This window comes from Mytilus edulis, chromosome 9, assembly GCF_963676685.1.
Source record: "Mytilus edulis chromosome 9, xbMytEdul2.2, whole genome shotgun sequence".
Taxonomy (NCBI): Eukaryota; Metazoa; Mollusca; class Bivalvia; order Mytilida; family Mytilidae; genus Mytilus; species Mytilus edulis.
The window spans coordinates 50,106,767-50,133,764 of record NC_092352.1 but is presented as its reverse complement, the minus strand read 5'-3'; the positions used below and the strand labels follow the sequence as shown (position 1 = coordinate 50,133,764).

Below are 26,998 nucleotides of genomic sequence, written 5' to 3'. Positions count from 1 at the left end.
CATTACTTCCGCTGTAACTATTTCGTGTGCCCTTAGAAGAACAAGATCGAGTAAGGATTCCCGAAGTATTAGAAAGAAGAAATCATGAAAGTACGCAAATATGTTATTCAAATTTTAAAAGCAGGCGGTGACTGCAAAATTCATTATTTGCATACCAGCAAAATTGCCTATTCCCAATTGTCTGACAGCTAAGGCAGATTCTTTTATATATTTGAACATCAAATAATCATTTTATAGAACATGTATCCATCTTTCGAACAGTGTGAAGCACGAGAAGGTTGCATCGATCGTTCATGACAATGTTAACAAGGAACAGTCGAACCTGAAATGATTCAACATATTAATTTTTTTTAACCTTGTTTATGTATATGTACATTTCGTCTCCCACCTGTTATTTCCCAATTCTTACTCCGCAATACGTTCACAGTATGTAACCACTCGTAAATTTTGCCTTTAAATGACAAACCTTCTCGATTTTCACCCTTTAGATATTAAATAATTTAAGGATCATATGTATTCACAATCAATCAGAAGAGAGTGCATTTATCATTATATTTAGAGGTTTTTTTCTTCGTCAAGAAAGTAATCGAGAATACATTATTGGTCTAAAAATATGTAATCTGCTGCACTGTTATATCTGATAAATCATCTCCTTCCTGCGGTAAAAAAATAGAAATTGTATATATCGAAGTTGTTCAAGGAATATTTTATTTAGTCAATATGTATTATGTATTTGTTTTCTACTTTGTTTTCTACTTTCTGGAAAATATATTAAAAACAATTTATATCTATTCTAATAAATGCCCTGTCTTTAAACATTTTATGTGTCATACATTGTATGTATAGTAAGTTTGTGGCTTATTCATTATACATACTTGGACTGCTGCTAAAAGAAAGCACAATAAATCAATGGAATTTAGCATTTTATAGCACTGATATTTGAAAAAGGAGCAGTGTCTTTATTCAACATCAGCCTTTCATACTGAAATGTAAATGATTTCATTATTCATTGTTCATTGCTAATGTTCATTGCTAAACGTTTAAAAATTATTACTTAACTATTTTATGACTCACTTTTGAATTGATAACTTTGAAAGAAAGAAAAAAAAAACGTAATCTTTTCTTGTAGCCTTGGTGTGTCTTTTAACTTAATTAAGTATTTCCTAAATTTAAGTTTTCCTTAACCTATGTGACCTGAAAGCGGATATAAGTACTGTCAACATGTGATGATGTAATCTTTGTGTGTATATGTTTTTACTTCCTTGTGTCTCTAATCAAGTTAATTTACGGACATTGATTACGTTGATTAAAAAATGGAGAAAATACAAATTTATCATGTACTGTGGTTCGTTTTGGACTATTCAGTTTTGTTTTATCCTGGAAAAACAGGTAAGGGCAAGCACATAAGCAGATGAGAAATTTTCCATGTAAACTATACCTACAATGTGTGTTTGTTTTAAATGTAAATAACTGTCATAAAAGTTAAGACTCTTAGCTCTTTAATCTGTTTTCATCATTCATTTTCGTCAAACAGTGTATGTATTCATTGAAGAAGATGACATTTGTGTTCCATTTGTTCTACTTATTTATAGAGAACAGTGTTTGATTTGTGAGTTTTTATGGACTTCCTCTCTTTCTTAATTTACTTTGGAGTGCGGTTATTTTACGTTTAGTTTATAGTTACATGTACATTTTTATAAATACAAATGGATTTTACCAATACATGTATAACTCGAAGAAATATATCGATTCGATATCGATGGTTTTCTTTTTCCTTTAAACATATTACGTATACACTCTAAGCGCACATTGTTAATTTACGTCGTGAAAAAGTTGCGACTACTGGTTAAAATGGTAGTGCCGTACAAGAATAATCATTAGCTGTTTTGTAAACAATTAAGGCCAAATTTTGTTGGTATTATTGGATAATGATTTTCAAATAGAACTCAATTGGTTATGATGTGAATAATTTTTCAGTAACAAGTTTCATTCGGGTATGCCACAATTTGAAACCAAAAAGGGGATAGGGTGGAGGATTGTACAAGTTGAAAAGATCCTAGTTTATGTGTGATACAATTATGTCATAACTGCCATGAAAACATGAGAACGTCCGTTTTACGTTCGAAGAAATAAAAAGAACAAAACTTCATTTTAGGCAGCAATCTCTATTAGAGAAAGCATTATAGAAAAAACGAAAACCCGTTTTGTCCTATATATTTTTGTTGCCGTTTTTGGGAATTTATTTTTTAAAGTTGAAACAATGATTTGTGTAAAAAATCGTCATTGCCCGCATTTTTATTTCAGAAGTTTTGTTAATTTATTGCTAAAATGCAGAGACATTATCATATACGTGCAGATAATTTTAATGTAAAACTTTCATAACACTTTAAAATAGAGACGGATATAACGTATTCGTGTGTAAGATCTTCAACATCTTATTGATTCACATGGAAAAGGTTGATTGATTTGTGGTTGCTTAACGTCCATTGGCAAATATGTCATGCATGTTCAGGACGATACACACTGAATCTGAAATCAACCGTCAATACATATTTCCAAATTTATTACGAATAAGATATGTTTGATCTGAACAAAAATTTTTATTTAATGATTCTTTCTCGCAAACTATGTAGATTGTGAATTAGGGAAAATGACATAAATGAACAGATAAGGCAGCAACCATTTGATTTTTTGATTTAATAATGGCAGTGGCTATTCGTCCGGCTAGCCGGACAAATAGTCAAAAATGTCTATTCATCCAGCAAGCCGGACCAATAGCAATTTTACGATTTTTCGCTATTTGTCCGGCCAAAAATATAATGATGAAGATATAACATCGTGTTCTGAAGGAGATAGATCAAGCATGAGTAGTTTGCATATATATTGTCTATCATCGTTTTATGAAAAAAGAACTCATTCTAATAAAAAAAAAACTAAACTTTTACATTTGATTCAGATTTTTTTAAAGGAATTTGGGGAGGGGGTTTAGGGGGGGGGGCACACATTATTCTCTCTTTTGTTGTTCTGCCTATGAATTTCTTGTAAGGTAAATAGTCGGGGCAAATGGTAATTGACTTCATTAAACATCTATGATTCTAAAAGATCCTAAATGTATTGTTGTTGTGAAGTTTGGTTAAAGTAAGGTCCTCAAATGAATATGCACGATTCTTCATTTAAATTGTTCTGCGATTTTTAAATCATAGGAAATCAGAGAAAAGGATAGGCACGTGTAATCTGTCCCTAAAATTAGGATTGTGTTTTCGATAGATTTTTTTTTTTAGAAAAAAAATGTATATATGATAAAAAAAAAAAAAGGGGGGATACCCCAACCCTGGTGTCATATTCCCAGTCCAGGCATATCAGTGCATGTTGATAGATCTTCGTTGTAGTATAACTTAAAAATAATGCATCCAAGCAAGTTTAATATAGTATTTTTTCCTAATTCGTTTTGCCTCCATAAGGTAAATTGGGGATCATGGAATCATCAATTTAACTTTGATTTCAGGCTTATTCCTCACAGTTAACATGTATACGCTATTGTTCTTGATCACTCCTATAGAAATTCGTTAAAAGCAAATCACATTCTCTCTTGCTTTCTTTATAACATCTTTAAATATAAATCACGATCTCCGATTCTCAAAACGTCCATTGCATACTCGCGTTTGTTATCCGACACCGTATCCGGGACACTGTCCGCGTCACATTACACTGATTGATATTGACGATTTGCGCATGCGCAGACGGATGGCCGGACGAATAGAGATTTTTAATTATTCGTCCGGCTAGCCGGACGAATAGACACTCCGTTTAATAATTAACCAGTAATACATAGATTGCCACAGCCCATTAGTCCGACAGCCCATTGGTCCGACAACCCATTAGTCCGACAACCCAACTGTCCGACAACCCATTGCTCCGACAGCCCAATACTCCGACAACCCATAAGTCCGACACTTATCAAGTCAAGTATCAGGGTAAAATATTTTTTTGTCTGTCTGTATTTTTACGTTTATGTAATAGAATATTTTAAGAAATAACTCCGTATATATTACATAAGACTAAGGTAGTTCGAATACTTTTTATATATTCAATTCGAAATCTGTATATAGAATAGAACAGAAAAGAATATTTCATTTTCCAAATAACAGGGTCTATAAAGAGCATATAAATCATGACCAACCAGTGATGGTGCGAGCTACTGGTGATACCCCTGCCCAAATATTTCGGTAAACAGGAAATTGTTGAGATGTGAATCTGAAAAAGCATTACACAGTATAACTGACTTATATAAACCTTGAAACCAAATTTCAGAAATCATTGTATTGTAGTTTCTGAGAAAAATATGACGAAAATGTTCAACTTAGCTCTCATGTAAAAAATGTTCGGTTAACAGAAAGTTGTTGAGTTAAGAATCTGAAAATGCATCTCACGATAAACCCGACTTCAATAAACCATGACACCAAATTTCAGAAATCCTTGTAATGTTTTTCATGAAAAAGATGCAACGAAAATATTCACGGGGCGGACGGACGGTCAGACAAAGGTAACACAGTATACTCCCCACTTTTTCGAAGCGCCGGTATAATGATTGGGTCAACATTAAGACATTACAATACTAATATATACTAGTTATCTTTATTTCACCATAAGCCTCAGTCACAATATGAGCCAAAACAAAATAGGAAAAAAAAAGATCTAAGGGGACAACCATTTGATATTCTGGGGGGGGGGGGGGGGGGGGGGGGTCAGGAGGATTTTGAAAATAAATAACTCAGCCTTGATAATCACAAAAATAAATGGTTTGTTCTGTGGTTGTTTGAAAATAAATTACCTGACTTGCAATGTATTGAAAATAAATAACTCAGCAGGTCTAATCGAAAGTATGAAATGGCACTAGATTCTTCATAAATTCATCTTTTTCCCCAAAAAAATCGGGAAACACTTCCCAATTTTTTTAATAATTAAAGTATAGATATTATTTAGATATACTTGAAATGTCTGAAAATTGGTTTCATTTAACTTGAAGTATATTGTCCCAGGAAACCTTGCCTCACTTTTATTTTTAACAGAGCCGTATAACTACATTGAGGCAAATGCCTAATGTAGGAAAAGACAAAAAAAAAACTACATATACATGAAGTTGGGAATGTATAAGATTAATTTTTGCAGAGGATGATGATTAATTCTGATTAAATGGTACACAATGACTTCACTATACTAAAAAATTATGTTTTCGAAAATCATAAATATAGTTTGAAAATGAATAAGCAGTCCCTTGCTTTAATGAAAATGAATAATCAGTCCCTTGCTTTAATGAAAATGAAAAATCTTGCTTCAAAAGTGCAGAAAATGAAGAATATCAAATGGTCGTCCCCTAACACAAGTTTTTACAATTAGATAATTTGACAAAGACACAAGCGTGACAAGAATTTCACACATTGTCTTAGATTTTTGCTAGTTGTTATTGGCTTTTATACTGCACTTGTTCTATTTTTAATAACAGTCAAACTGAGTTGACTGTTTGTTTCTTTGTCATATACAGTCCCTGAACCGATACCACTTTTCCTCATGAATATTTTAATAGAAGTTGCCGAAATGTTCATGTCCGTCACATTTGTTTTTCGTAGTGAGTTTTGTTGTAAATCATAAGTCCTGCACCTCCCCAACCATTATAAAGGAGGCAAATTTTTCATAGATTTTAAAATAACCTTGGGATATAAAATAAGCATCCCTACAAATATATTGAGTGTCATCTCTCGTACTATGTCTGATCTATCGCTATTGGAAGTGACTTGTAGTTGTCTCCGTATTTCGTGGATTCACATTCCCGAACATGATACCGTATTCATATAAAAAAAAAAACACCAGGCGAACTAGGACATCATAGACTGACAGTTGACACACAAAGGACGAAATATAAACAAATAAATACCCAAACACGTAAAACGAAAGAGGGTCGAATGTAAGGACTGAGCAGTTGCAATTAGCATGTGTATCAACTCCAGTATAATGAGACAACTATCCCGCATGGAAAGAATAATAGGAATCAAAACGGACAACCCCAAATATTCAAGAGAACAGAGTTGGTCTTTTTAAAGGAAAATTACCAGTACACACAAGACAGATGCATTGTCGGAGTAATGGGCTGTCGAAGTAATGGGCTGTCGGAGTAATGGGCTGTCGGAATAGTGGGCTGTCGGAGTATTGGGCTGTCGGAATAGTGGGCTGTCGGAGTAATGGGCTATCGGAATAATGGGCTGTCGGAGTAATGGGCTGTCGGAATAATGGTTGTCGGACTAATGGGATGTCACTAAAATCAAAAACGTCACAACAGACACGGCATAGCGAACGAGCTGTGAAATATAAACACCGTAAGATGGTGCCAAAGGAATATCACCATCTAAAAATGGAAAATTAACAATAGGGAACGACAAATCGTCTCTTTTGTCGTAAATTTTAGTGTGGAGTTTCCCGTTTAAAACCGAAATGCTGACGTATACTAGAAAATCATCCTTTTAAACAATTAATACACTTTATATAAGCTGAATATTCGGTATTGGTTTTGCTCATTGTTGAAGACCGAACGGTGACCTAAAGTTGTTTATTTATGTGTTATTTGGTCTGTTGTGCAGAATTTTCTCATTGACAACCATAAACCGTCTTTTGTACATTTACTAATTTTATTTTATTTTCTGTATTTGTAGAAAGTTATAAACTACATGTTTGTGAAAATTTCAAACCAGAATTGGTGACATGCCCAGATAATGAAATAATTAGTTCAAAAAAGATAACATACATGTATGATGAATTTCCGTGTCAGGATTTCAGCAACAGTCATACCTGTCACTCAAATATAGATGATTACTTCAATGCCAATTGTATTGGTCAAAATAACTGTACTCTCCCAATCGAATTGTCGTTCAGTAAAACTTGCCAAAGACCACCAAGGCGTTTAAAAGTTTATTTCGAGTGTTCAAGTGAGTATTTTACAAATTTTTGACTTAAACCTGCCAATATATTAATATTATAATAATGATTATGTATCTGTTTTATGTTTTATATGTCGCATCGTGTCAATACGATATTTGATAAATAAAATGTAATAATAAACACTTATTGCTCATTAAAAACTCATCCTTATTTATCCATTTTTTAGCTATTTGTGTTATTTCCATTTCCTCATTTTTGTCTCGTTTTCGTTTCTTCTGTGAAATTTCATTTGAAATAAAGTTTTTATATTTCAAGAGCCTTTTTGTGTCGATTCAAAATTGTTAAAGGTATTCTAGTGATAATAACTAAAAACGTCTCATCACTATCAATTTTAAAGTTTTACACAAATCACAACAAATCTATGTGAACTACTGTAACAATTACTTGTTTTTTCATCATACAAAAACTTTAAAGTTAAAATCTGTAAATTTGTATCAAGTATACACTTTGTTATCGGAATAGTTAGAAAACGAGGTAAACCACGGTGGGTATGGTTGTCCTGCGAGAGAACGTACTGTGCTGGTGATTTGGTCCTGACGGGTGCTGGTGATCAATGAAAAAATGTAAACAAAGACGAAAATAATGATTTTTGACGTTTTCACTCATAAAAAATGGAAGAAAACGGTTGAGATTTTTCAATTTTGTTTCTTATGGGTTCATATGTAAACCATTAAAAAGTTGACCCTCTAAACTTTTTCAGTAAGCGTAACACAGAAATGCTCATTTTCAGAAAATCTCGAACTGAAAAAATAAAACAAAAATGCTCTTAGAGTCCGCTTTCTATACCGCAATCCACGCGACAAAACTATTTTGTGAAAAAACATTGCAATTTATTAAAATTTAGCATTTTCTCAATTTATTCATGTCCTGATACTGTGCTGGTGGGTCCTGTCATTGTGCTGGTGGGTCCTGTCATTGTGCTGGTGGGTCCTGATACGGTGCTGGTGATTTTGGATAAGAAGTTGGTCATATTTGAAACAAATGTTACAAAATCAATAAAATTGGGCAGATAATTGTTGTCAATAGGATCTATGACTCCTATTTTAGCTCTTGTGCATCCATTTGGCTGTTTGATATGTGTTTTGAAATGATCGTAACTTGTATTAAATAATTACATAAAAGGGCAACATCTTTCGTCAAATATCAGATAACAATATATAGTATCTAAAATAAGAATAGTTTTATTAAGATATTTTAAATGCCCCTTACACTGATGCTTCAACAATGATCAAAGCCAATGCCGCATAGACATGTTTGTTAGCGCTCCGCATACCCCTCCCCACTTCCACCCAACCAACCCTGCTCATTTCCTCCTTCATTGTTACAGTGGTGTATCAACACAACAATTTATTACATAAAATAATAACACAAAGACACACATTATTGAATAACGAATGCTTACAGGTACTGAAAGTTAGTTCAAAGCCGCATTTTCAACTAATAGATAAACCATGTTCTCAAATACAAAAATCCAATCGTGTAGATTAAAAAAGTCTCAAAACTTAAGTTCACATTTTAATGTTTGATGAAGCAGAACTTTAAAAGTGTGCAGTGAATCTTGTTCTCACAACAGTTATTGTCATAATTATGTTTACATAAGACTCATAAAGGAATTAAGAAGGTACCAAGAAATATTTTACAATTCAATTTAATGATCATGAATGGAAGGAAATGGTACGGAAGTTTAAATAGGACAAAAAGAAATTGATAGTATTTTTTGGCGAAAGACTTAAACGCTTCCTTGCATTATATAGTACAGCTCTTCTATAAAAGCATGCAAAAAAAAAACTTTGATTGACTTGCTTGCTATGTTCGCTTGGATGTTTTCAAACAATAGGTAGGCGGAGTTTCAATACATACTGGGATTTTATTGGACAAATACAAACTGACAGGAATTGAAGTTAATGTTTATTTTCCAAACAAATTGTAGTATATAGTAAACAGACTACTTACCTGTCGTTTACAAACATCCAAACAATCATAGCAAGCAATTTAATCAATGGTTTGCTTTGCATATATTTATAGAAGAGCTGTAAATTCTAAAAAAAAAATGAAATTTTGTTGTCGTAGATGGTTAAATCCTCAACAAAATCTCAATATCTTTGTTGGAACGAATAAAGGTTTTAAATCAAATTTTCGTGGACTTTTTAGCTTCCACCCTGACGAGACATGTTAGCTGTTCGTATGCTGTTGCACCTGACGCACGGAAACTTTCACATTTCCATCTTCTTTTCTGAAATATTTTATCCAGCTCATACTTGACAGGACTGTTATCCTAGTAAAAGGTGTAACCAATGAATTGAACAAAAGTTAAAAATTCCGAAATACTATATAATTAATTTTATGTGTCAATTTGTTCGAAAAAAGTCGAAAAGAAGAGAGGTTTTTTTAATGTCATGATTATCTGCCGCTTTCTAGATCTATGCTTAGCATTTATTTCAGATGACATGGACTCCTCACCCTGGTGACCCTGCTATTTTTCATAACTTTATCCGTATACATATATTAATATATAAACAAAAGGCTGCAACTGGTATTTGATTCGTTGTAACGAGAATATTTGTGGTGAATGGAAACTGTGAGGGTCAAAATCTTAAATTGCTTATAAATGTTGCTGGACCCAGTTTCGTTATCTGATCTGGATTTTCTGAAAGTGCAAGGTAGATAGACATTTTGTTTTTTTTTACTCGGTAAGTTTTGCCCTAATTGCTTGAACATTTGCAATATTAAAGCCGATTTCAATGAGCGTGTAGACAAAGGGAATATCTTTGGTTATCTTGCTTGCTGAACAGAAAAGTCATTGTTAGGTTATGTAAACTACCCTACTTTAAGAGTAGACTAGTCCGACAAATGACACATCTTTCTGTCTGTAGGACCAGGCTAATTCGAAAGGAGGGTATAGACCTTACCTAACAATGACTTCACGGTTTAGCTAACAAGCAAGCTAACCAAAGATATAACCTTTGCCTACATACTCAATGGAATCGGCTGTAACTAAAAACTCGAATACATTTTAACAGACAGTGGTCTGGTTTGTTGATGAATATTGTTTTTCCTAGATTCACTCTTGAAAAATCATTTGGTTACATTTGGTCATTGTAATACGGACGCCAAGACAATAAATGAACCTCATACGATCCCTCGACACAGTTGAGCTTATATATGATCTTATAGCGATTCGGGTTGAAAATCAGTTGAAATTAAGCCAGTTGTTTGTGTGTGTAGATTTGTATTGTTTTAAACTGTTATGACTTTTTAAAGTTAAATCTAGGTGTTTAATTTAAGAATTTCTTTTTTAAACTTATATACTTGTTTTATACTCAATTGGTAGTATGAAGTTACGAGATATTTTAATTTTTGAAATTGAAGGCACAATTAACAAAGCAAACGTTAGTTTCAAATACTTTTAAACAGATTTTTAAGGATAATGTACCCTTGTGTTGATCCCATGCTAAACATAACAAAAATCTCTGTACAAAGGTCTGTGAATTTTCTACAAAAATAGTGATTTTATTTTCACCAAATTCTCTTTTTCTACTAAATACAATAATGAACTATAAATAATAATGCTTTGCAAGAAGTTTCCCCTTGATACATGTATATGTACAAAATTATATCTCTATTATCCCTTGATACATGTATATGTACAAAATTATATCTCTATTATTTATTGTCTGTGCTGTTTTGATACTATTGCAGTTTGCACATTTTCGTAATTGACAGGCCACAGGAGGGGGTGATAAACCATACACGAAAATATAAAATATTGATCTAAGTACTTAATTTGCATCTCTGAACCCCACCCCCGGCTTGTTTTTTAGGAGGGTGTCTAAAAATGGTCGATTACAGACAGCCGAGTACGCATTTTACTTTCCAGGCGTGTTTATGTTGATTGTTAAAGTCCTGAAAACGGATAGATAGAAACAAAAAAGTTTGATTTATCTGGCTTTAGATTCAGTTTTTTTAAATATAAATTAAGTCTACATTTTAATATAATAATACTAAGAATTCACAATATAAAAAAATGCAGAAAAAAATGGAGATAATAAGGAGTCATTACTACAGAGATAGTGTGTTTGACACACAAAACTTAAAAGCTTAGTGATATTACCAATATTAAAATAAAAGTGTATTTTAGTTTGGTTGTTTTTCCATTTACTCATTTTCAATCATAATTAAGGCACATTTGATTTTTATTCATAAAAATATTTAAATATAGAAAAGTAGGACACATTGTTCACTTCCTCCCCTGTAATTCTTTATCAAAAATATTTATTTATTTTTGAATTTTGAAATGAAAAAGCTAAGAAATCTTAGTTTTGTTAATGTTCTCTAGGTTATCTCGTCTTCATTCTCTGACATATTCTAGTCTGCCCTTTCATAAAATAGTGATTTTTTTAGTGTTCTATCGAACTTTCGAAAAAAAAAATAATACCTGATAACCGTTCAGACAAAAAAAATATGTTGAAAAAATCTTACAGATACAGCAAGTGATTCTTTATAGCTGTAAGATACATTTTTCTTTTAAAATACAACTTTTAAATCTTACGGGAAACTATTCCAAGCTTAACTCTTTCACTGTAACCTCGCTCTAACTTATCCCCCATTCCCCCCAAAAAACCCAAACAAACAAACCCGCAATACTATTGTCATTCTTATAGTCAGCACTCAATTTTTCACAAACAAATGTGTTTTAAGCTGTTAAAGACATATGATTCAAACGCTCAGAAAGTCCTTTGTTCTATATTTTTGCTCTCCATTTTTATGCAAAACCTTTTACATTTTTATTTTATGGGTTATTGTTGAAGGTTATACAATGACGTATGGTTGTTAACACATACTTTCTTTGGTTTCTTATGGAAATTTGTCCATTGACAACAAACATACAACATCATCTACTTTATATAAGTATTGTATAAATTACAACGTATTTTGACGATCTTGCAAAATGATCGTAATCCCGAAAATCGTAAACATATTTTCTTATCTTAAAAGGGAGCAAGAAGGGTTCCATTAACAGGCCAATAAATAAAATTACAGTTACTTTTAAAAAGAATAAAAAATAGTTTGGTTTTTTTTCTCTCATCATAACAGTAAACAGATTCATAACAATGTCAATTTCAAGAAAGCAGACAACAGTTAATTACTAGTAGTCAATAACAGTACAGCATCAATGATCTTGAATATTTGCCACTTTTAACTAAACTATAAAGGCACAGAACCAGGACATAGGAGCACAGAACCAGGACCGTTTTTCTTATCACCAGCACATCGTCAGGACAATTCCGTTTAACGAACTTGCACGACTTTTGCAATTTTATATTGTTGAAATATACTTGGTACTTATGACGCATCAGAGAAAAATTAAGCAACAAAACAGTCGTTTTATTGCCGTTCTGATACAATGTAAACAAACCCACCAGCACAGAATCAGGACCCACCAGCACCCGTCAGGACCAAATCACCAGCACAGTACGTTCTCTCGCAGGACAACCATACCCACCGTGTAAACCATCTATGAAAATGGATCCCTTTATTTTGTTACTTTGTTTTCTCCTACAGTTCCAAAAATAATAATAATAGCGACCATTCACGCTTTAACGAGTTTGCGTATTTTAGTATATCATACATCATGGTTTTTATAGTCCTGATCAACAGATATTTGCCACTGGACGTTAAGCAACAGACTATCAATAAATCAATCAAACAATCAAACAATCAGATATTGTCTGATCTGTTTTTCTTTTCGTCCTTAGGGGGATTTTGGTGGCGTAATAAACATCCTGCTCCTGTAGATACATGTGCAAATTTATTAGAAAATGTGAACTGTCCTTCGAAATACCACATTCATATACAAAATTGCGGGTCATATAGTAAGAGTATTTGTGATGGTATGGACAATACTTGTGCGATAAATACACTTAAAAGATTATGCAACGAGAAGCAGAGGTGCTTACCGGATATAAGTAAAACATCATGCCTTTTTCATAGACGATTCGCCAATATTCAGTATACTTGTAAAGGTAAGCAGGATAACATTTCATATTGATAAATGAGAGGCGAATGATACTAAAGGGACATTCAAATTCAAAAGTCGAAAATAAACTGACACCGTTATGACTTAAAACAAAAGAGAAGTAGACAAACAATAATACACAAACCACAACAAAGAAAACATAATACTTTGTATAAAATTGACATCTAACATACACGCATTCCAACATCGATCCGAGCTCCGATTGTAAAATATCTCATTCGGAAGACTCCGTATATATACTATAAGAATTTTGTTGTAATTATATTACGATAAAGTGATCTAATGATGTTAGTATAACCAGACTTGCAATTGCTAACATCAATATAAGCTCTGAATAAAAGTGAAACCTCACATCCTCGCATTCACGCATTCCAACATCAATCCGAATTCCTATAACAAAAACATCTTTTTTCAGAAGAATCCGTATAAATGCTTTCAGTATAGTATTTTATTTATGTTACAAATAATGATCGTATGTTGCTAGCATTACTAGACTTACAATTGTTTACATAAATTCACTCATACGTATTGTGCATTGATCAGGATTGATGCAAGCAATTGCAAGTCTAGAAATACAAGCATCTTACGAATAAAATTTGTTGCTTTCCGAATTCGGATTGATGATATAATGCGTGGATTATAATAAGTGTGACTTTTATTCAAGACACCATAAAAATCGTTCAACACATCAGTGGTGTAAACGTACGACGTAATCACCAACTATACAGTTCAATTAAACAAAATAATTATTTCTCAAATTGACACAAATCAAATGATATGTATTTTACCATGTAGTACAATATATAATTGGTTGTTTGTTTTCGTCGCAGCGTTCAATTCATCCGTATCATTTTTATGTTTTGTTTTCTAGTGGAAAAATGCAATGATAGTTAATTTTTATCTTCTTTCAGGAATAATTAATCATTCAGTCACATCAACCATACCAAGCACATCATCAGGTTTATAGTTTTAAATAATGCAGAGATTTATTTTGTATTTAAAATTGTTTTAACTTAAGAAATGCTGACTTGAGACAGACACATACAGACATTTTCAAAAGTTAAAAATGTGTAATGGCGTCCAGCACTCCCCTAAAATGGATGGGACAGTGTATTAACGGTACAACATACGCACATATTTAAATAATACTTTGACTTATCACAATGATATAAATCACACGAGGCATATTCTACCGTACTCTAAATGTATACCTGTGGTTTGAAATTGACTATTATAACTGTGTGCTTTGTCATTTAAAGTTTAAAACATTTATGATATAAACGATTGGTCGTCATCTTTGTAGACCTATCTCTTGATAGCATGTTAGTACATGTACATCCAACGTACCTAATCGATATGGCCATCATATGCACACACTTATCGGTCCATCTTTCAAGCTTTATGATTGAAAGTTTCAATTTTACTTTAATAATCGCATCTGGAATTCACGCGATTAATGATACATGTCATGGTTAAAAACAAAGACTGCAATTTTCATCGATTTTGTTTTACATTGCAGTCCTGTAATTGAATTTCGTAAATACTCATGTTTTCTGAACTTTATTTGAAGTTTTTATTATTTCATAATTTCTACAATGTAATACAACTTCATATAAGAATGCAAGATAGAATTTTACAATTGATTGGTATTTTTTTTTTATCAATATACATCAATGCTGATAAAATTGAAAATGAAAATGGGGAATGTGTCAAAAAGACAAAAACCAGACCATAGAGCGGACAGCAGCAGAAGGTCACCAACAGGTCTTCAATGCAACGAGAAAATCCCGCACCCGGTGGCGTCCTTCAGCTGACCACTAAACAAACACATACTAGTTCAGTGATAATGGATGTTATTCTGAACTCCGAATTATACACAAGAAACTAAAATAAAAAAAAACATTCAAGACTAACAAAGGCCAGATGCTCCAGACTTAGGACAGGCGCAAAAAAATGACGGGGTTAAACATGATTTTTGAGAACGCAACCCTGTAGCCAATGTAGAAAAGTAAAAGCATAACAATTCGCACAGTAAAATTCATTTCAAAAGAAGACCGAGTCTAGCTTTTGTCTGACCATATTTTTATTGACCCCAATTTTGTTTGTCTTTGATATTCAACTTTATTCTATCAACTTGTATTAACGGAATTACTAAATATTTTAAAATGTTGTTTTTTTAAGATCATGGACGTGATACGGTTACTACCGCTTTTGAAAATGATACTTTTGAATGTAAGTAACAATTCAGATTTCTTCAACGTGCATGCCAATTTGTACTTCCGGAATGCTAATCCTACATGATCGAAAAAACTATAAATTTATGACCAACAATGAGAAAAGAAACCCCAAAAAATATATAGTATTATAACTATTATATGAACACAAAATATCCACATATGAACCGAAAATACACACCGAAATAAGTTTGATTAATGTATGCAAACCATAAGTAAAACTGGTTAACTAATGCAAACATGTAAACAAGTTAATAGTTTAAACTGCTCAAATCAACTGAGTTAATAGTTTAAACTGCTCAAATCAACTAAGTTAATAGTTTAAACTGCTCAAATCAACTGAGTTATCAGTTCACAAAAAACACAAATTAATCTTAGCCGTGTTTTATTTAGAACAAAATGACAAAACAAATGTTTGAACTATTTCAATTTATTTTGATTATTGGCCTGATTTGGTTTTTTTTAAGTATTTGATAAGGTGTGGTTTTATGTGTACTTCGAGAATTAGAAATAGTATAAAACATAAGTTTTAAAACATGTCTATCGTGTCGCAGATCCTGAAATGCCGGAACTAAGTCTTGATAAGGACCATCGCGTAGTATCCTATCAACCTTCGCAAAGTGAAACGCAATACCTTTGTAGTCATGGATGGGATGACAAGGATGCTGTAGTGCTCTGTAGATATTTTAACCAAACCTGGCTTGGACATTCTACAGTTGTTGACAAACTATTGGATATACCGATTGCTCCTTATTCGTTACATTGTAATGGACTTGAAACTAGTTTGCTCAAGTGTAATTCAACAGAAAATCCGACAAGCTGTAATACATCCAAAGTTGCAGGTGCTGTGTGTTGTCAAGGTGAATCAGGGTTAATCATCAAACTGCATGCTTTTTTGACAATTATAAACATACATATATTTCATATGAACGAATTCTTTTAGAGAGGCTGGCGGTTCTAACGGAAGAAATACAACTCAAAAGTCAGAAGAAATCGGAAAAGGCATGGAAAAAAAACGAATAAAAAGAACAGTTCAATCAATATCCTACAAATATCGAATACTAAAATAAGGACTAAACAACATTATCCTACCATAGACAACGGATAATATAGTATGCTTCGGACAGAAAGTCATATCAGCTACACATGTGTCATCAATCGTTTTTCTCATTGTAACATAAACATAAAGAGACTGCTGTTTCATGGTCAATGTATCAAAAATATACTAGAGTTCAAATGAAGTGTACAGAAGTTATACTGAGTCATTGTAAGAACGTCAACAATGAGAAAAAAAGCATACTGTAAACTCTGTCACAAGCAAAAAATCAAATATCTGTTAATTAGAATAGGACAGATACACAAAGAGCACAAACATATCATTCGATGATGTCATCATCGAGGAACAAAACTCTCATGTGAATTACTACGACAGATGGAGCATATACATCATCCTTTGTTATACAGATTCATTTTAACACTACCGGCCAACAAAATAAGCTTGTCCAGCAGCCATCTATCGAATATCTTTCATGCTATAATATAAAAATAATTTCAACAACACCATTGTACATCAATCCATGTAACTATTTGATGAACAATTCATTGAATATATATTTTCTTCTTTCTTAGAGGCAAACAGAAGAGGGCAATGTGTCAGATATTCCGTTCCTCAAAAAGCAACCTCAGAAAAATCAGAATCATCAACCTTAGGTATGCTGTATATAACATTACTATGTGTTGCTTATTAACAAGATAATATCTTAGTTTGAAACACTTGAGTATATAAGTATGTGTTTGTATCACCATTGTATTTATGTCTTTCAAGTTTACTTCTAAAGGTTATATGTTGAGGTCAAACTTTCAATTTGACGAGTCCGAAACACAGTTCATGCTCAATCCTTGCAATCACCAAAATATTCAGGACGATGATATCATGTTAAATACAGCTAACGAACGAATTTGGTATTTGTAAAATAGGTTGTGTACTATGGGTACAAAGTCTACTTTAAAGGTATAATTCAAATATCATTTAGTTACTCAATGTGAAAATCAATAAGAAAGAGATCGTTTATTCAATAGACTTCGAAGAGTCTTGGAAGATGTCAGTTAACCAGTTAGCACCAAGAACAAGGCGAAATATATCCATAGGATATACATATTCACATATCCAAAATCAACTGACAATGCCATATCAAAACAGAAACGATGAAAGAGAATTAATAATTCACAAAACACAACACAACAAGAATGTGTCCAAAGTACATCTATCATTTTCTATGTTCAATGGACCGTGTAAATGTGGAAAAATCTCTAATTTGGCATTAAAACTTCAAAGATCATATCGTAGAGAAAATGTGTACTAAGTTGCAAGCAGATTTGACTTCAACTTCATCAAAAACTACCTAGACCAAAAACTTTAACCTGAAGTGAGACAGACGGACGGAATAACGAACGGACGAACGAACGGATGAATGGACACGAACGAACGGATGAACGGACGGACGAACGAACGAACAGACGAACGGACGAACAGACGGACGCACAGACCAGAACACATAATGCCCATAAATGGGGCATACAAAAACTATACTAAGCAACACGTACACTTGACATGATATAATATGAACCGTATACGTAGGTGAAGCATGTGAACGCTCAAATTTTAGGATGTTACACATGTTACTACAAACCCGGTAATAATTCTTATTCGAAATGAAACATTTGAAGAAAACATAATACGAGTGTAGATACAACAATTGGAACATTTCTGTCATCATCTATCAAACAGATCTGTACAATTTTCAGGATAATTTCAATCTCACCACTTGCATTTCTTGTGTCTATAACTGTTTTGGGAGCAGAAAAATCTATCAAGAAAATAATAATAGGAAATGCACGTTCATTAATATCATATCACATTGTAGCTCGGAATAATGTACTATATTTCGTAACTCTGAATCGTCAATGTTGATCATCAGTTTCTTTCTTTCGTCGAAGGAGTATAAAATTAATTCGCTTATAAACTTTCTTAAATAAAATGCCACACCGAAAACAAAGTTTCTGAGATTCACAGTTGAACAAATAACGTTTAAATAATTTTTTTTTTCTAGGAATGGCTGTCGGTATACCAGTGGCTATTATAATGGTGGTTTGCGTTATCGTAGTTATTGCGTTCATCCGCCGAAGGTATGAAAAAACATGTCGTAATTTGAGATTTAAAAACAAATTGGCAATGGCGTGTTTAATATCAATCATATTATAATGTAGGTTACAATGTACCATATAGCGTCACATGAGATCTGGCAAATTGTAGAAGAAACACAGTATGAAGGTTGAATGTTTGACGATCTGAAATGTGTTGGTAAACGTAAATAATTTTCTTCTATGATATAAATGTGTTTTAAGTCAACCATACATTTGTTCTTAACAGTTATGACCATATCTTAGAAGGGAATACAATTTGATACTAGGAAATTTCAGGAGTAGAAGTTAGATTTATTTAATGATATACCCCAAAAAAGCTAGGTCATGAGATATAAGTTTTCACATATCAGTTCAAGTATTATATCATCATTCATGTCATATTGTTGTTAAGGGGGCTTCTGGGTATAAATCTTTTTTTTTTCTAATATAAGATTTCGCTATATTTTTTTATAAATGAACTTTATCATATACTTAAAAGAAAAATGAAATAAAAAAATGGGGTCACCGTTCATTTAAGCTCACAATCGGCCTCCGGAAGAAGCATACATTTTTGTTAATGTTCTTTTTTTCTGTTGAACTAATAGGAGAAATAAAGGTAATATCGAAATAAAAAAATAACCTAATTACAGAAATCGCTTAAATTTTACAATTATTTAGTTTATGTACAGCTTGTATGAAAACAATAATAAAAAATATAGGTCACCGATGAGTCAAAAAAGATATTTCAAATTTAATGCCAAAAAATGGCATTTTTGCACCAAAAGGAGATAATTTGGAGCTTTTTAAATGATATCATCTGGGGTCAAACCGAATCGATTTTTTGGGTTGATTTTTTTACCATATCATAAAGTAATAACTAAAAGTGTAATAAATAAAATTTGTAATGAAAAAATAAAGGTTCAATTTTTTGCTGAAATTTTTGTACCCACAGCCACCTTAAGTGGAATCAAATTAAACAAGAATTTGCAAGGAAGATATTTCAAGTATTAAGACTGTTGTTTTAAAATGATAAATGATAAACACGAACAAATTTTTTAACATCAAACGCACAGTTGACATACCAAATTCAAAAACACTTAACATAATACCTGTATACACATTTCCTCATAGAGACTTAATTAAAACTATTTACGATTATTTTGTAAACCTAAAATCGGTTGTTCTTCTGTGTCCCACTGTCATGTTATATGGACAGTGTATCGATACCACCAACATAGTTGGTTATTTTGAGTTTCAATATATCATTGGAAAATTACAAATGCAAAGGAAAAGAAAAAGACAGTTACAGTAGAAACTTGCATTTATAGTCAGTAGATGAACGAATTAAAACGAATTTATACTACTATGAGATTTATTTTCTCGATTAATTGTTGGAAAAAAGTTGTTTAGTTATTAATCTCTGCATAATCTTAAAGCACTCCCAAAGAACCAAGTGAGCATTTCTCATCACTTGGCGTCCGTCGTTCTTCGTCGTATGTTAATTTACAAAAATCTTCTACTTTGAAACTACTTGGCCAAATTCATTTAAACGTGGTCATAATCATCATTGGGGTATTAAGTTTTAAAAAGTGTGTTCAATGAACCGGCCCGCCTACCAAGATGGCTAACATGGCTAAAAAAAGAGCATAGGGATAAAACGTTGATTTTGGCTCCATGGAGCCTCTGGTTTCGGTAGTCTTTAAGTGTGGATGGTCTGTAAGTTTGGTGATTCATAATATAATTTCGTGTGATATAATTTACGACTTTTAAGCATTTACAAAAACCAACTGGAACCATGCTTCTGCGAAGTAGTCTCACTCAATTATAGAAACTCGAAAGCAATCTGAGCGATAAAAATGATTGATTTTATTAGTACATGCAAATTCTGCAACTAATTTTTGACAATTTTACTTATTATGCTGTGTTGGTCATGCATCGTTTTAAATATAATGAAATTTGATGAGATTGGGATACAAGTGAGAGGTTTAGCGCATAATAATCAGGTTCAATCCATCATTTTCTACAATTGAAAATGGCTGTACCACGTCAGGAATATGATTATTGTGGTCCATTCGTTTGATGTGTTTTATTATTTGAATTTTCCATTTCATTAGGGACTTTCCGTTTTGAATTTTTCTCAGAGTTCAGTATTTTTGTGATTTTACTTTTTAATTTACGGGTTTGCATTATGAATATGACATTTTTTGACGGATATCATCACTCATTATTTAAGAAACCTTCTATTTAACACTCATGTATGACTATTTTTTGATATAAGAGACCAATAGGTGACCGGAGTGGTGATACAATGCCCAAATATCGTATCTGATACAGAAAAAAATGCTCTTTTTCAGATATGTTAGTAAAGATTCGATTCGAAAACGCATTGTGAGTAACAACAGCGATGATGATTATGTAGGCCAACAAAATATAGCACTTCCTCAGTATCCATCAAACAAAAAGGTACCGAAAAGCCAGGTAACAAAGAATAGCACAAACACGACAGAAAACGAAGACGACCAATCCTATAGTTATCCATCTAAAGACTCACAATCATTGTATGCGCTCTCTGAGGAGGGGTTATATGATAAAACTAATGAACGGAGACATGTGGTTAACGACACCGACGCATACAGCCGTACAATTGATACCGTGTATGATTCTACAGAACAAAACACAAGACTAGATAGAAAAGAGGAAACTTATGATCATGTTTTTGGACAGAAAACTGAAGATTATTACGACAAAAGTAAAAGAATTTAACACCAGGATTTTTAAAACTGCTCGAATCTCTTACAATAACATGTGTTTAATTATACCAATTATGAAAACAATAAATCCAGATTACACAAAATCTTATCAAATATTGTAAAAAAATAAATTGTACACAAAAATCAATCCTGCTATTCGAAGTAAAAAAGCCTGTCGATGTTTTTAGTTCTATGGACTTATATAACATATATAGTTACATGTTGTAGTGTTTTTATTTGTCATTTTTTATCTATCTTTACTTTTTAGTCCAATAAAATATGGTTTTATATAGTACTTTTTGGTATTTTTTTACATCCAGCAATTTTGTTATTGTGTAATTTTCATTTTTTTTTGTTATTGTCTTTTATTTTTGCTTAATAAGATCTTGTTTCTAAATAATGTCCATATGCCATGATGCATATATATTTTAACGAATATTGATTAAGATTATAACACAATGTTGACATATGTAGTAAATCTTTTGACAATTTTACTTAACGTAACTGTTTGTTTTGCACATGCATTGTTATCTGTATAATGGAATGTTATGTGAAGGTCATACATGTAAGATATTTATCTTGCTATATTACCTGTGGAAATTCTTAAATATGACAGAATTTTTCCTTAAATTCATAAGAAATCTTATATAACTCAATGGATAGTTTTCATTATAAAACTTATGTACATATACTTTTTTCTGAAGAAAATTCTTTAATTTGTTCATATTCCGCATAAGTTTACTTTATTTTAATTGCTTCCAGGAAGCAATTTCCCGACATTTTTCCGTATGCAAAGTGACCTCAGTGTGACTAGTCTCGTAAAAATATTATCTGACTCTACATGTTAAACACGTGCTCAATATCAGTGCATTTTTGTTGATTGTTGACGAACAGGTGACAATCGTTAAACTTCGGCTTCAAAACACGAACTTTAATTACCTGCCATATTTTCACAACAACACTGACCGATTGTAAAAAAATTTGACGATTATACGAAATTTATGCGAATAAAATGATAAAATCGTGCACATACGACTTAGTTAATGATGTTTGTATGCATTGGTTCAGGAATTGGAATAAAATTATTTTTCACCGGTCACTCGTTTCTTGTGACTTTAATTTTGATATGTTTCAGTTTTTGATTTTGCTATTCGATAATAAATGACTGTCTGACTAAAAACAATCTTTAATGTTCGGAATGTTTGCTGCCTTTTCAGTTGAGTAGCAGTCATTAATCGGTTATCCACCATATTCTACATATAAAAATGTGTGTACCAAGTCAGGAATGTTTTTTATTCGTTCGATGTGTTTGAACTTATACTTCTGGCATTTCTTAAAGGACTTTCCATTTTTTCCTAAGATTCATTTTTTTAACGTGTGTTTTATTCAAGATTCTACATATTGTGTAAGCTAAATGTATTGTTATGATGTCAACAAATCGGATTGCTGTAGTGCATTTGTCTACAATCCACTCTTACAAAGTCTAAAAAAAATATTAATCTGCAGTACGTTTATGTATTAAAGTTATTCGTTTTTATTTAATGTTGTGCTTAATTCAGGCTATATTCTGCTCAAAATTATACTATTTACATCTATGTACTCGAAATAAATGATTGTGTGAGGATTATATATATTCAATAAACATGATATATATAAAATAAAACATGAATATCAATATGCTCATGATTAAACTATCTGAAATTAGACAACAATTCCCTACTTCTTTATTTAAGTTTCAGAAAACAAGAGTGCACACGCTGAAATGTCTCTCCTTTTTTACTAATCATTGATATTATTTTGATAGTAAATATAAAGATTTACTACAACTATTACATATGCTTAAAAATGATTCAAGAAATGTAGGTCAAGATCAAATAACCAAACAAGAAATACATGTACACCTTTCAAATAATTAATACACTAAATACAGACAAAACTTAACACTGAGCAATGAAACGTGAAAATGAGGACAAGGTCAAATAAAACATGCATGACTGATATGTATATCATCAAATAATTATATACGCCAAATAGAGTTGTTGTATTGCATAGAGTTTTAGAAACAAACACCAAAACTCAAAAACTTAACTATAACCACTAAACCATGAAAATGTGGTCATGGCCAGATGACATCTGCTAGTTAGACATGTACACCTTATAGTATATGAAGATGTGGTAATGAGAAGTAACCAGAATATACTAAACTTATTGCTTATAGTATCTGAGATATGGACTTGACCACCAAAACATAGCCTTATTCACGGATCCACTAAATCTAAAGCAAAATAAATGACAATCTGTACCATTTTTTTAAATAATTTCAGCGATGACAATTATCATATTCTAGTATCCCTATTATCCACACCTTTGAATTAAATGCGCGTGTTTAATTGTACTGAACTACGAGTTGAACGGCCATTTGAAAATAGTAGTTTTGAAAGTAGTCAAACTACTTCAGCTTTTGCACCTGTTTGAAAATATATTCCTTAGGGAATTTATGGTTTTTCTTAAAATCACATATATGGAAGGACTTTAGAATATCAAAGGGCTCTAATAAACCCTTATGTAAAAGATATTCTCGGCTAGATAGATTTCAAATAGTCAATTTTCATCAGTCGACAACCGTGCCGTTTTGTTTTCAAACAATGGGGACGTAATTATGATAAATGATAATTCATGTAAAAATGGAGAGGCGCATTGTGTTGTTTACTAGAGAATACTAGGTTAAATTATCGACATAATAAAGGTGTTATAAAACAGGATTTTTATATTTTCCCGCTTAATTGTATCTTTATCATTGTTTATCTGACAAATCAACACGTTTTGAAGAATAATAGAGGCAATGATATTGTATAAATAGTATGAACATATGGAATGCGGTAAATGTGTTTTATTGTTTATATCAAATGTGTTTTGTTGCTTTATCTTTATCAGTTGTCATGTCTTTATTATGTTAGGTTTTAGAGCCTATTTTTCCGACACTGCTTCTATATGAATACATATTACAATGATGATTAACTACCTTAAGAGTTTTTACAGGTCTTCTATGTTGTGGCGATTCATCCTTTATGTCAATTGATAATTGCGTCTTGTGTAAAAAAAAAACTCATCATAAATACCAGGATTGAAATCAAATGAGATTGTTAAATGTTGTCAAAAGTTATCAAAGGTACCAGGATTATAATTTGATACGCCAGACGCGCATACGTTGTAAACCTTTAGATTTGATATATCTTTGTTATGTGAAATCTCATGATAAGATATGGTAATGGATTAATGCTGTGTGTATTCATATGTATCGTCAGTGAAAATATAATATACCATGATATAGCTTATGGTTTTTACAGGTCTTATAAAGTATGTTCTTACATACTTTTGATTTTTTAACCCTGTATGCTAACATTCCTATGTAAATTTTAAAATTGTTTGTATGCACATTGAACGACAAATTTATGTGACGTATAAAATTTTCTGAGGTCAACCACTCAAATCAATGAATGTGTTCGTAGATAGTAGATGTTTTTGTGTTCTGTTAAATTGTTCCTTTTAAAATTGTTATACGATGATGACTGATGTACCCATATTTTGACTATTTATTGTGTCTGTTTATTTAACGCATCAATGTTAATATATCGGAAATTGATGAGACTGTCATTAAAGTGAGACGGTTAGCGCTATAGAACCAGGTTTAATCCACCATTTTCTACATTTGAAAATGCCTGTACCAAATCAGGAATATGACAGTTCTTGTCCATTCGTTTTTGATGCGTTTTGTTATTTGATTTTGCCATGTGATTATGGACTTTCCGAATTGATTTTCCTCTAAGTTCAGTATTTTTGTGATTTTACTTTTTACATCAGTTTTGCCAAATAGTTGCACTTTCCGTTGACATTGCTGATCTCATGCGAATCTTCTGGTACGTGCATTGTTAATACGTTTTACATGATGAGCAGACACCTACAACTTTATGTGCAGATACCTATTACATTATGTCGCTTACACCTATGAAGTTATGTTAAAAAAAAAATTGAATGTTTCTTTTTACAAATGTGTTTAGGTGTGAAGGCGTTGAGTGAAAAACATAATCCGCGCTTAATTCTAAAAATATACTCGCGGTCATATAAAATTATTGAAAGAAGCACTCGATATTTATAATTATATTTTTTGGCAAGTATCATTAACGCACAATTTCTTTCATTTACATGTGCAATTGATTTTGAAGCTCATATCATCATGAATGTTAAATTTCATTTTGAAATGAAGGTTGATTTCAGAATGACGAAATATTTCTGTTCGCCAATCATAATAACGTAGTATGATGAAATATACATGTTGTATAATTAAATAACTATTACGTTATGTGCAAACACATTTTACGTTATGTTCAACCACTTGTTACGTTGCGTACAAACACCTATTAACACAGTTCAAACAGAAAACGCTTGCGTGACATAGAAATAACAGCAACATGAAAAAACATATGGTTTTTGAGCTTTAACTCAAAATTGTGTATGCTAAAATGTAAATGTTTAGATTCCCTATCTTACAATAAATAAAATTAACTTTGACTCAACACGATTGGAAAATTGGACGACGTTTAGACTAAAAGAAATAATTATATAAAATTATTACCTGGGGATTTCATACGGCACATTTTGTTGATACAAATGCTACATAGAGGAACATGTGATCAGTCTGTTTGAGTTCCCTTGAACACTTGTCAAAATCAAGAAGATAAAAGAAGCCAGGTCAATTAATTTCACATTCAGATATATTGACGATGTTCTCTTTTAATTACCAATCCAAACTTTCTGATTGAAATCTGTTAATATATCATCATTAATGAAAAATAAACTATAGAACAGACACAGCCACCTGTTTCATTTTAGACTTATACATCGAATTTGAAATACATAGTCATCTCAGAAACAGAAACAGAAAGCTGCTCAATCTTTGTAAAACGACACCAGCATCTGCGCACAAAATTAAAGCCCCATGGGTGTGGTAAAGATCTTGTTGATAAGCATTCCGTAATTTGAAAAAAAAATTCAAAGAATCAAAGATCGGAAATTACATACAGAAAACATACGACTTTGTGGACAATCATAACAAATATATCGACAAATTGGCAATATGTGTTTATCTATATTATTATTTGGGAAGTTCAACTCTTTTACAGACATCGCTCATTTTAACAAAAAAAAGTCATTACAAACAAGCATATCACTTGGGTTTGATGTGTTAAGATTGAACCAACGAGTGAAATTTGCAATCGGGAAAGAAAATCGTCCCTTTTGTCGCAAATTTCTGTGTCGAGTGTCCCAATTTTTATACTTCTGTAACAATCCTGGCAAATAATTTATTTTCAAACATTTATGCTCATTTATGTATTTACTTTTCTTGTTTCAAAATTCGTCAAAATATTTAAATGAGTCTCTCTCTAAAAATACCCCTACGTTAAATTGTACTTTTAACATTGTTCATGGAAGCGTTCCGCAGAATTTTATCTTTCAAAAATATCATATACCTTTTATTTAAACCAAACATGCCTAATGTCATAAACATTACGGATATAGGTTGAAATTTTGAAAATATGGCCAATGCAATTTCCCATAGGAAATCTCTTTGCGGCAGTACCTGTGAATATAAGTTTTTGTGAAAAAAAATAAGTCCCAGAACGGAAAGTTGATACATTGTGTATGCACTTCTATTATATTTAAAGGTTAAAAAAAATAGGGTTTTGCTGCATTTGTTCAACGTTTATATGTCTTGAACCTCTTCGAGTTTAAACTTATACGTAAAA

General features: G+C 31.9%; 1 protein-coding gene across 1 annotated transcript; it reads left to right on the top strand.

The window, feature by feature from the left end:
• The first annotated feature begins 1,189 nt into the window (after positions 1–1,189).
• On the top strand, positions 1,190–22,906 carry LOC139489754 (uncharacterized). Its single transcript, XM_071276523.1, has 9 exons — positions 1,190–1,389; positions 6,705–6,977; positions 12,747–13,013; positions 13,939–13,986; positions 15,209–15,259; positions 15,816–16,121; positions 16,891–16,971; positions 18,372–18,447; positions 20,799–22,906. The coding sequence occupies exons 1-9, from the start codon at positions 1,314–1,316 to the stop codon at positions 21,205–21,207; spliced, it is 1,587 nt and encodes a 528-aa protein (XP_071132624.1). The 5' UTR covers positions 1,190–1,313; the 3' UTR covers positions 21,208–22,906.
• Positions 22,907–26,998: the final 4,092 nt, after the last annotated feature.

What these genes read in the sequence shown, in the direction of transcription:
- LOC139489754 (XM_071276523.1), top strand. Translation starts at nt 1,314, where the DNA reads ATGGAGAAAATACAAATTTATCATGTACTGTGGTTCGTTTTGGACTAT. An exon ending in TATTCAGTATACTTGTAAAG is followed by an intron (nt 13,014 to 13,938) that starts GTAAGCAGGATA and finishes ATCTTCTTTCAG; the next exon opens with GAATAATTAATCATTCAGTC. An exon ending in AGGTGCTGTGTGTTGTCAAG is followed by an intron (nt 16,122 to 16,890) that starts GTGAATCAGGGT and finishes CTTCTTTCTTAG; the next exon opens with AGGCAAACAGAAGAGGGCAA.